Here is an 11,248-nt window from a genome sequence, read left to right as displayed (position 1 = left end):
GGGCACAGTTATTTGTATACCCAGTGTCTCCCCTCCCCCACACTACCAGGACCCTAATTTTGTTCAGGGTTTGTAGGAGACACTTCCAGGTTCTCATCTTGGTCCAAGAAGCCAATGTTTGTAATCCCAAAGTTATGTTATTGGAATCCCATCAAGTTAATTCCAATCTACCACTTTCAATGCAATCCATGGCGAAAATAAAGACGCTAAATTATATTTTCAGTCATTGGGGAGTTAAGGAGCTCTAAGTTCAGCCATGAAGATGGCTTCCCGGAATAAAGAGAGCCACCCAGGGCCTCACCCGGTTTTATTTAGTGGAGGAGTGGCTTGAGGAGGATTGACTGAGAACTGTGGGAAGTAGGTGACTCTGTGAGCTGAGCCAGGTGGGTGGCCTGCATTTGCCTCTGCCATATGCAGAGAGAGTAATCTGCATTATAATATCATGCTACAGAGACAGCATCCAATGTTTTGGGGAGTCTGCTGCTTCAGCTCTGATGGTCCTTCAAGCCCCAGGAAGTCACAGCCTCTATCTTGGGGCTTGATCTCCCAGCTGGTGGTGTGGAGCATTAGCTCTACCATCCTGTCTCGACCAGGCTCACACTCAAGAGCAGCAGGTGTAGGTTACCAGGGAAACACGCACTCCACCTTCAGAGACTATCACCAGCACCTCAGCTAGACCAATTACATTGCTTAAGGCTGACTGAAGGATAAACAGAAGTCCTGGCCAGCTCTGTGCATAACGATACGAGGAAATAGGGTCAGGCTCAGTCAAAATGGAGACAGTCGCTCTTCTATCACGGAGGGCTGCTCAGGTGGTCCTCCACAAGGGTTTAGTGGAACCAAGGCAAAACCTCACCAACCCTGAAGCCCTGAAGCTCCAAGTAGCCTCGTGACCCGGCCTGACCAATGAGGTGCAGCAGAAGTCTTTGAGCGGAACTCCTTGGAGAGCCTTTAACAGGAAGCTGACTTTCTCCCCTCACTGGCCTGACTTGGGACTGTGGACGTGGTGTGTGGGGCTGTGGGGGCAGTCTTCAGATGATGAGGCTGAAAGCTGGCCGGTAAGGATAAAAGGGGGGTGCTGAGGAGCGTGGGCTGAGGAGCTGCCCCGGTGGTCTGTGACTTCCGAAGAGTTTCACCAGCCAGTACTGACCCCTGCAACTTCTTGGCATGTAAAAGGCACAAGCCAGTTTGTGGTTAAACTACCACAGCTGGATTTCTTTTACAGCTGAATGCAACCCTTAAACTCAAGACTGTAAAGAAAGAATGTTTCCCCATTGGAAATGGGAAGGGAAAGTTGAGGCCAGAACAGGTCCCCAGAAATTAGGGAAAGAAGGGCCTTTGGGCCGTTGTTCCCCCTACAATCTTCAGCGATTGCTTATGTTTATGGGCCTCTTACCCTGTACACCATTCACTGGAGTGAGGATGACCCTGCTGCTGTGAGTTCGGCCTATGTTCCCACCCTTAGTGTTTTATTCCTCCATCTTTGCATGGATCGCAGGCTCACCGCCCTACCCAGGGCTGCTGACCTTGGTAACAGAGGCCCACTGCCCACTGCCCGCTGCCTGACGGTTCTGTCACACCTTCCTGTCTGTTAAACTCAGCTTCTGGCAAGGTTCTGAGCTGCTCCCAGGCAGGGTGTTGGGTGCAGGGAAAGTACTCTAGAGCCAGACTCGGAGCCTCAGTGCCCCCCTCTGTGTGCGTGTGGGGGTGACAGACATCAGAGTCCCCGGGTTTGGACACTGTGGTCTCCAGAAGCATTGCGCAGAGTGGAGGTGTTTAAGAGGAGCTTGTGAGTCGGCCTGCTACCTGGTTGGCCCTCGCTGCTTGGCCTTCCTCTTATCCTTGAGGCTCCCTCCCTCCTGATTTTTTTTTTTGGCGGGGGTACTGGTTCTTGATCTCGGGACCCTGCACCTGCCAGGTGCTTATTCCACTGAACTACCTCCCTGGCCCCCTCCTGATTTTTATGTTTTGCATTTCAATGAGGAAACCTGAACTGTTTGGGGAGCAACCAAGAATTGTCATTTTCCTAAAGGATGTGTCTCAGGCTCCTGGCTTCAGGCTTGAAGCATAATAGGAGGGGAGCAGGGAGCGCTGACCTCCATAGCTGAGGGTTCACTCAGAGAAAACTAAACCTTGTTTGTAGATTTTTTTTTTTTTTTTTTTTTTTTTTTTTGGTGGAACCGGGGATTGAACTCAGGCCCTTGCGCTTGCCAGGGAAGCGCTTATTCCACTGAGCCATCTCCCTGGCCCCCTTTTTTAAAAAAATGTATTTGGTACAGGGCCTCATTATGCAACTCAAACTTGTAGTGATCCTCCTGCTTTCAGCTTCCCAGGGCTGGGCTTATAGGCGTGTGCCACCACGCCTGGCTTAGCGCACCCTGTGGGCGGCGCTGACATGGCATTCGTGCTGGGGATCGAACCACGGTCCCTGCACTTGCCTAAGCAGACGCTTAGTCCACAGAGTTATCTTGCCGGCCCTCTAAGGCCACTTTTACCTGACAACAAAGATATCAACTAAGTGACCTTCTAGCCCCTGGCTTCTCTGGTTTGTGTGCATGCCCACATCTGCCTGCAGTCGCCCAGTGAACAGGTGGCTCCTTGCCACCGGGCTGTCCTGGTGATCTCTCCCCTCGATCCCCAGTGGAGTCAGAGCTGCTGAGAGTGCAGGGTGGGGTGGAGAGGGGGTGGGAGCCAGTGGAGGGACTCCAACTCCTTTGTCACCTGGGAACCTCCCATGTTCTGCCTCTTCCTGTTCCTTTAGCGTTCAGTCTGTTTTTTGCTTGTTGCGCACACACAAGCATGTTTGTGCGTGCTCGTGGGCGCGGGCTGTGAACATGTGTGTTGTAGATAGCCCCTTATTACTCTGTGTCTGTAAGTCTGAGTACTTATTTCTGGTTTAACTTTTCTGCAGTTTTGTGAGTCTGCAGGCCCGGGCTAGTAGGTGGCATGGGGAGAGCTGTGTGTGATCGGTTCATGGGTCTGTCGGTTGGTCGGTTTGTTTGTCTGTATTTTCCTCCTCTAACTCGCCCAGGGGAGTCACATTGATGACTTTCTTTGGGCCCAGTCAGGTGCTTCATTCTTTTTTTTTAATTTTTTTTTATTTATTTGAGAGAGAGTGTGTGTGTGTGGCCAGCTCAGCCCACCAGGGGGCGGGGCTGGCTGGCATGTGGTGCTGGGGGATTGAACCGCGGTCCCTGATGCTTTGCCAAGCTTGTTCTAAGTAGGTGCCTTAGACCACTGAGCCATCTCTCCAGCCCCTGCTTCATTCTTTATACCCCCAGGATTTTGCTACCTGCCTCGCCAAGGGCTGTACTACTGCTTCTGCTGTGGTTTCTGGACAGGCCCCCCTTCCCACCAGGTTCTGAGCAGACTGCCGAGCTTCTTGGGCCTCAAGAGCTCTTGTTCTCTTCCCCTTTGGCTGTGCTGGGGACTGGACCCAAGGCCTCTGCACTGATGAGCTATGTACATCCCCAACTTTTTACTGAGACAGGGTCTCCCTAAATTGCTAAGTTGCCCCGGCTGGGCCTAAACCGGTGATTCTCCTGTCTCAGCTTCCACGAATGCTGAGATGACAGGTGTGAGCCACCACACCTAGGTTGCGTCTCTCCTTTTCAATCTGACCTTGCCTGAAGGCAGGCGCCAGGCCTGAATGGTCAGCTTTGTACTGTGCTGCTCAGGCCAGTGGTCAGCAGATCTGGCCAGCAGCCACGTAACCACCTCTGACACGCTTTGTAGCTGGAAGGGGCTAGGGCATCTTGGCTCCTGGACGAGTCTCTTATTGGTGCTATAACAAATTATCACAAACTTGGCAGCTTAAAACACATTTATTCTGTTGCAGTTCTAGTGGTCAGAAGCCTAAAATGGGTTGGCAGGGCTAGTTCCTTGTGGAGATTCTGGGAGAGAATCCAGATTCCTGCCTTTTCCAGCCCCAGAAACTGTACACATCCCTTGACCTGTGGTCCAGCATCGCTCTCACCACACCCCCTTTATGCCCCCCCAATACTTGTCATTGTATGAGGGTCACCTGGGCAATCCAGGCTCATCTGTCTCTGTCAAGGTCTCTAATCACACTGTAAAGTTCCTGCTGCTGTGTAAGGGAATATGTACATGATTCTGTGGATGGAGACACGGACATCTTGGGTGGGAGGAGCGATCTCCCAGGCTGCCACAGATGCCCTACGCCTCAGAGAAAGTCTACGAATGGTCATAGAGGTGGTAGAACCCAAACTGGCTTGGTCATGGAGCGCTATTAAAATTCTGGAAAGGCTGACTGAAACTTTCTTTCCTCTAGATACCTCCTCAAAGCATAGTGACAAGGCAGGCTTGGCACAAGGGATCTGGATGTGTTTCCTCACACTTGGGTGTTCATGGCTGAGGGGAGAGATTGGCCGAAGGGGAGGAAGGCACCGTGGGAGGGGAGGAGGAGCCAGGGAGGCTGGGCGCCTACGTGGAGCAGTCCTAATAACACTCTAGCATGGGGTTCCTGTTGATGGAGAGATCAAAGGCGCTTGGAAGTAGGACCATAAAGTTTTAATCAAACACATCAAGATGGCGGCAATGCAGAACAGGTAGTGCCTGGAAAAGAGGAAGAAGACCATCTCCTTGGTGACATAGATGATGTGTACAAAGATGAAGCAGAACAGGAACATGGCAAACTGGTTCTGGGGCAGCAGGAGGTCCTGGAGGCCACCTGAGAACTGTGGGGAGAGAAGACAGTGCCTGTGGCGGCAGCAGGGCTGGCATCGGACAGATCTGTGTGCAGTCCTGCTTGGTCCCTCGAATGTGACCTTGACAGGTCACTGTCCTGACCTGAGGACAAGGGTAACAGTGTTCCCTTCACAAGATCATGAGGAAGAGGAGGGAGGAAGCAGGTAAAGAAGTTTCTAGTAAGGTTACCAGCACATAGAGGGAACTCCTTGCTCTCTGGGCCTCAGGCCTGAGTTACCCCTCTGGGCTCGGGCACTGGGCCAAAGCCTTTCTCTTCCTGTCTCACTGCCTACCTGAGTATCATCTGAGCAGTTTATCTTCAGAATCCTGGATCTGGACTGCAGGTCTTGGGGGCGTTCTCTGGACAGTGTCCCTGACACTCGGCCTCACTTTCTGGATAATGGCACAGTAAGAGGACGCGTCCTGGGCACAGCTGGCTGCTTCTGAGCCCCTGGATCCTTGCTGGCTTGGGGGAGGACAGCCTGAGTGATCTGATTAGTTCTTGCCAGGAGTTACTTTTGTCTGGAATCTGTGTAACTGGGATCTGACAGATCTCATTTAAACTAGTATTTTTTATTTTCCCTTTTTGAAAATCTTTCTCCTTGTTGAGTGAGGTAGAGACCCTTGCTGCGTAGTTCTCTCTACCCTCCATAAAGCAAAACCTGGCAAAACTGAACTGTAGGAATCATCTGCATGAATCATAGCTTATCATTTTGTTGAGACGGGGTCTTACTTTGTAGCCCAGGTTGCCTTGAAGAGCTGCATCCTCCTGCCTCAGCTTCCCAAATGCTATAATTACAGGCACAGAACACTATGCCTGGTGCCATGGTTTAGCTTCAATTTTTTTTTTTTTTTTAAATTGAGCACATTTTTAAAAGCAGTCAGACAGCAGGGACTGTGGTACTCTGACACTGGCAAAAATCAAATATTTTCAGCACAGCGAAATCCATCATCCTTCCCTCCCACACACACACACACACACACTCAAAAAGGGATGAGGGAAGTTTCAAAAATCAGGTGACCCTCCATTGTTCAGTCCCTGCACTGTAAACAAGACACTTCAGTAATGCTGCTGCCAAAGGCTGGGGGCTTGGACAGACCACTGTTGGAACGGCCATAGGAACTATGATGGCAACTAAATAAAACTGAGAGGGACAAACGCTGAGTCCTGTCCCGGCCTCTCTCAAATGGAGAGCAAGGAAGTCGAGGCCAGAGGAGGAGGCCCTTCCGAGTCCACTCGGGATAGGTGCTGCACTCCGGGCGCTCGCTGGCCTCGGACCCTCGTACCATGCACCTTGCTGCAGCCTGCGTGTGTTTTGGTCTGAAATGCCGAAGGGTGCATAATCATGATTTTAATAATAAAACATAATTTGTGACTCCCTCTAGGGACTTTTCAAAAATACTTTGTTCTTTTGAGCAGAAGGCAAAAGATGGATAGGACCATATACTGAGGATTTCTATCTCATGCAGCAAAGAGAAAGATTTTCAAACTAAAAGGGCAAATAAATATGATTGGGAGGAGTTCAAGTCCAAAAAGCCCGCTGCGTAATACCATACCTACCTTAAACAGTTTCAGGCCCAAGCTCGTGACCCTGGATATTGAGACAACCCACACGTTTGAAATGCAATGACTCAAAATTCAAAAATATCAGAAAATGTGCCAGAAATCTTAGAGATGGGCAAATATTTTCTATATTCTCAAAAAGAGGGAGAAAAATACGGAGTCTGGAAGTACTAGTTCAATAAATTTCATTTGACTGACCACCATTGTTTAATGTATAATAAAGGTATTTTATGAACAAGGGGGGGGGCAGAATGACTGTTAAGGGGCCAGCATGTATTCATTGAAAGTACGTCATCTAAAATCAAGACTACTTTCAGTCTCACTACGCAGCTCAGACTCGGCGTGATCCTCCTGTTTCCAGCCTCCGCAGCGCTGGGATTGCAGGCATGTGCCACCACGCCAGTCTCGGTGGCCAGCTCAGCACGCCCAGCGTCCAGGCTGGTGCAGCGTGTGGTGCCGGGAATGGAACCCCAGTGCCTGTGCTTGCCTAAGCAGGTCCTTAGTCCACTGAGCTATCTCGCTGGCCCTCAAGACTATCTCCTTACAAAAAATAAATAAAATTTTTAAAAAGACCAGTTAAGAAGAGAAATGCTGTAGGTAATATAATATCTTAATTCTGGGAAACCACTTGCCAGTGTATCTCAGGACAGTGTTTTGGCCACGCTGTAGAAATGTGAGAGACACAAAATGTAGCTCCGGAGTGTTGATTAATGGAACACTGCTAACTGTGGTGCGATCTTTTAGTGGCATTTACTTTATGGCGCATCCTTCTCAACGATTATGGCCATGACTTGGCTGAAGGTGGACGGTGAGCTGCTCAGAATCGAGAGTGACTCAGAGCTGGGAAGCGGAGCTCATGCATTACATCCCAATAAAATTAAAAGTGACGAATGTAAGCTGCTGCATTTGGGTCAGGGAGTGCATTGCATGAGCACATGAAAGTGGGACTAGCCACCATTTGTTGAGTGCTTACCTAATGTACTGGGCTTGCTGCCAAAAGCTTCACCTGAGTCCTCTCCTGTGACCCTCCCAGCAGCTGCAGGAAACAGGTGTGAGCAGAGCAGGCCCTGGAGGTCAGTAACCGCCTCAGTGGTTAGCCAGAGCAGAGCTAGTGTGCTAACCCAAGGCTATCGGAATTGCAAATCTAGGAAACACTGCTGTCAACAGTTAAATCTTTCCTGATTGGGGCCGGGGAGATGGCTCAGTGGAATAAGCGCTTCCCTGGCAAGCTCAAGGGCCTGAGTTTGATCCCCGGTTCCACAAAAAAAAAAAAAAAAAAAAATTCTTTCCTGATTGTTTATGATGGTCAAACCACTGCAATAAGCACTCTACATCTCAATTTGTCTCATGGGCATTCATTTAAGTGTTTGAGACAGGATCTCACTGTATAGTTCAGGCTGGCCTTGAACTACTTAGGCAGGTCTCAAACTCATGGTGATCCTTCTGCCTCAGCCTCCTGAGTGCTGGGATTATAGGTGTGTGCCATCACACCCAGCTTTAAGGTGGGCAATCTTATGCCCGGTTAGTATGCACAAGGGTGGAGGGGACATTTCTTATGGAAAGACTGCTGTTGGTGTTGACACAGGCAGTGAGGTCTGGCAGATCGAGGCAGCCCTGGCCAGGGAGGCAGCGGTTGTAGCAACATTCGGGGTGCTGCAGGGGACTCCTGGACTCTATAGACTCAGGACTATTCTGTAAGGTACAAAGAGGGTTGTGAATGGCGGAAACTTCTCCCAGGCTGTCGTGAGCCCTGCTAGCCTAGACAGTGAGTCTCGGTTTGCCTTGGGGGCTCCAGGAAGGGGCCCCATGCTTCACCCACCTGCCGTGGCGCCGTCTGCTGCTGCAGCTGCGCCATCACTGCCTCGTGCTGCCGCTGCCGCTCATTCTCCTCGTGCAGGTGTTTGAGCCGCACCAGCTCGAAGTCCATGCGCAACTTCTCCAGTTCCACTGAGACCGGGTGCTCCGGCCCTGGGGCCGGGGAAAATTCCGTGGGCTCGGGTGCATCTCCTGCCTGGCCCTTGGTGGTCGGGCCGGACTTGGAGAGCCCTGGGCAGCCTCGGTCCTCGCCTGTGTCCATCTCCTCTAGGTAGTTGTAGGATGAGTCTGGTTTAAGGGATTCTGCCTCCTGGAGCACGCGTGGGGACAGTGGGGAGTCAGTCTAGGGTGGTCCTTACCCCGCTGCGCCCCAGGGGTCTCAGCCACGGTGGCCTAGGGTGTTAGAAAGTGTCCTACTGTGAAACTTCAGCTCTGGGGACTTGCTGGAAGTGCACTCTGCCAGTTACCAGTCTTGCCCCCATCCCCCAGCCAACTGAGGCTCCCTGGGCCACCTCTGAGAGCAAAAGGGGTGGAAGTCACTGCAGCTGAGATGAAATGGTTTCCCTGGGGACGAATTAATGGATAAAATCCCTGTGAACCTTGTGGTACTTTAGATGCTGTGCCTGTGCCTGGGTGAGTGAACATAGGATGGGCCGGGCGGGCTCCTCTGCCTATGAAGGGGTGGAGCCCGTGTGCTACATTGACTTGGTGTCTCTGTCATTCATCCTCATTTGCCCTGCAAGTGGTGCCTGGGTGGGGGAAGGCCTGGAGAACTGGACTGGTTCCCCACAGGTGGAGCCTGGGCATGGTCCAGGGACCAGGGGTGGGGCACAGGCCTGTCTTGGACAGGCAGGGATGCAGAGGAAAATACAAGCCACAAAAGGATATGTCTAGAGTTACAAGCTGGGCATTGGGATAGGAAGAGAGATTGTGTTTCTGTTGATGTTCAAATCACATTCCTAAGGCCCACTGTAGCTAACTTTAAGATACAGAGGTTATGGAGAGAGGAAAAAATCTAGAGTCTGTATTGGAAGAGCCTAAATATACAGGACCAACAGACAGGTGGGAATGCCTACCTACGGGGAGCAAAGGGCCTTACAGGGGGTCCCTTTCCTTAGCTGAGAGAGAACAAGGCCAGCTTTGAGGAGTGAGGTTCCTGCCCTCAACCCCGTGACAGCTGGGTGCAAGTTATGGGAAGGGGGTCCTGGTCCTGCTCTCCTTGGTGTCCCTCTGAACCTCGTGGCACCCAGCTCCTGCACATGTCCCTGGAACACTCTTGGTTCCCCCGGAGAAGTGGGCGTAGCGAGAGGGGCCTGCCCCTTACCAGCAGGACCCTGGGCTTCCCTTCAGGTGTAGCATCACCAGGCACCAACTTGGAGAAGGTGGGACAACTTTCTCCTGCCCCCCGGGCTTCCATCGCCTCCCTGTCCTCTGTTGCCATCTAGGAGGCCACAGTGCAGGCGACCCGGGCCAGAGGACATCTTTTAAGGCAGTGATGTTTGACTTCATCAGATTCTGCAGCCTGGCTGCTGTCACAATGATCTGTTCTCATAATCACTCGCATTCTGCCAGTTACCGGGGTCCCCAGCTAGAGGGTGTGGCACACACCTTTGGGGTACGGTTAAGAACCTTGGGGTGCGCCTTTCTGAGCCTGGACTGCTCAGAAAACTACTTTCACTTGACCTTCAGAATCCTAGCATATAAGCTCCATTCCCTTGGGTTCTTTAAAATGCAGATTGCATTGAAATGAGCCACAGTTAGCTGTAGACACCTTGTTATGGCTGGGTCAGCCAGCCCCTCCGTCCCTGTACCGAAGTCCCAGCCCCAACTCTTCAGAATGGCTTTATTTGGAAATAGCATCTTGATAGGAGTGATTGTTCAAATGAAGTTGTGGGTGGATCCTAAGCCAACATCACTGATGTCCTAAGAAGAGGAAGTTGGCACACTGATATGTGCACACAGGCGATATAGGGACAAGGAAAGGCCTCGGACTGTGGTCCTCCTGGAAAACGGAAGCAGTAAGAGAGAGAAATGAAACTGATGATGAAAATGGGCTCATGAAATCACGCAGGCTGAGCGGCTCCACCAGTTCTTGTCTCTGAGCCGGCATCCAGGAAAGTGGCCGGTGAATTCATTCTCGCCTGAGTGCCAGGACTGAGTCCAAGGCAGGACAGGACCTGCGACTGAGCACAGCTAGCCAGGCTCCCAGAGCCAGTTCAGGCTTCCTCCATTTTTCAGTGGGTTCAAGACCTTGAAGGGTTGGATGAGACCCACCCACGCTGGGGAGGGCCTCCAAGTACACGCATTCCCGTGCCCAGCTCTTCTCAGCGTACCCTCAAGGCTGCATTCAGAAATAGTGTTTACCTGGCTAACTGGACGTCCCATGGCCCAGGGAGGTTGACACAAATCCTGAGTCTGGAGCAGACCCTCCTCTCACCGACCTCTTAAGGAACCAACCCCATTCTCTGTTCCTTTTCTCCTTCCTTGCTAGGACAAGACACTTGGCACCCACAAGGGAGTGGAGGAAAGGCTTATTTTAGCTCACATTTTGTTGAGGCTTCATTTGGAAGTTGGCTGGCTCCAAGTCAGGGTGAAACAGCTGAGGGACATCACAGAGGAGAAATGGTGCATGCTATGGTGGGCAGAAGGCAGCAGCAGCAGCAGCAGCAGCAGCAATCCTGCCTTCCCTCCTTCCCTTTATGTCCCATCCAGGCTATAAGCCTATTGACTGTGCCACCCATGCCCATGGTCGGGCTTCTCTGATCTACTGCCTCAGTACCTGCATCACACACCCTAATCTAGCCACCTTTGAAGCTCCCCACTTCTTTCTGTAAGACTTAGGGGGACATGTACATCCAAGCTGTAACACCCACCAACATGTTGGTCTCCATGTCCTGCCTCCAGAGATGTAAGAATATAAATGTCTATCACTTAAGGGGCTAAATCGATGACACTTTGTCCTAGTAGTACCAGGAAACAAACACGGCCTGTGTTATTCGTACATACAGATGGACAGAATGGACTCAAGAGCAGAAAAAAGACCAGCAGGTTAGGAAACATGTTTTGGCATCTCCAGGCTTTTTTTTTTCTTTTAATTTTTTTTAAATTTTATTTATTTATTTATTTATTTATTTATTTATTTGAGAGAGAGAGAGAGAGAGA

At 51.1% G+C, this 11,248-nt stretch overlaps 1 protein-coding gene across 1 annotated transcript in view; it reads right to left on the bottom strand.

The window, feature by feature from the left end:
- Positions 1-9,554, bottom strand: part of Tmem247 (transmembrane protein 247) — a 20,358-nt gene extending 10,804 nt beyond the window's left edge. Inside the window, exons 1-3 of the mRNA XM_004627738.2 lie at positions 9,411-9,554; positions 8,091-8,396; positions 4,522-4,697 (exon numbers count right to left, since the gene is read on the bottom strand). Coding sequence (XP_004627795.1) covers positions 4,522-4,697; positions 8,091-8,396; positions 9,411-9,527 — 599 coding nt within the window. The 5' untranslated portion in view covers positions 9,528-9,554. The remainder of the gene's footprint in view (positions 1-4,521; positions 4,698-8,090; positions 8,397-9,410) is intronic.
- Between the last annotated feature and the right edge of the window lie 1,694 nt (positions 9,555-11,248).

The sequence above is a fragment of the Octodon degus genome, unplaced genomic scaffold (genome assembly GCF_000260255.1).
Source record: "Octodon degus isolate 3935 unplaced genomic scaffold, OctDeg1.0 scaffold00020, whole genome shotgun sequence".
NCBI lineage: Eukaryota > Metazoa > Chordata > Mammalia > Rodentia > Octodontidae > Octodon > Octodon degus.
Note: the sequence above shows the minus strand (reverse complement) of the source record. Positions and strands in the feature narration are given on the sequence as shown.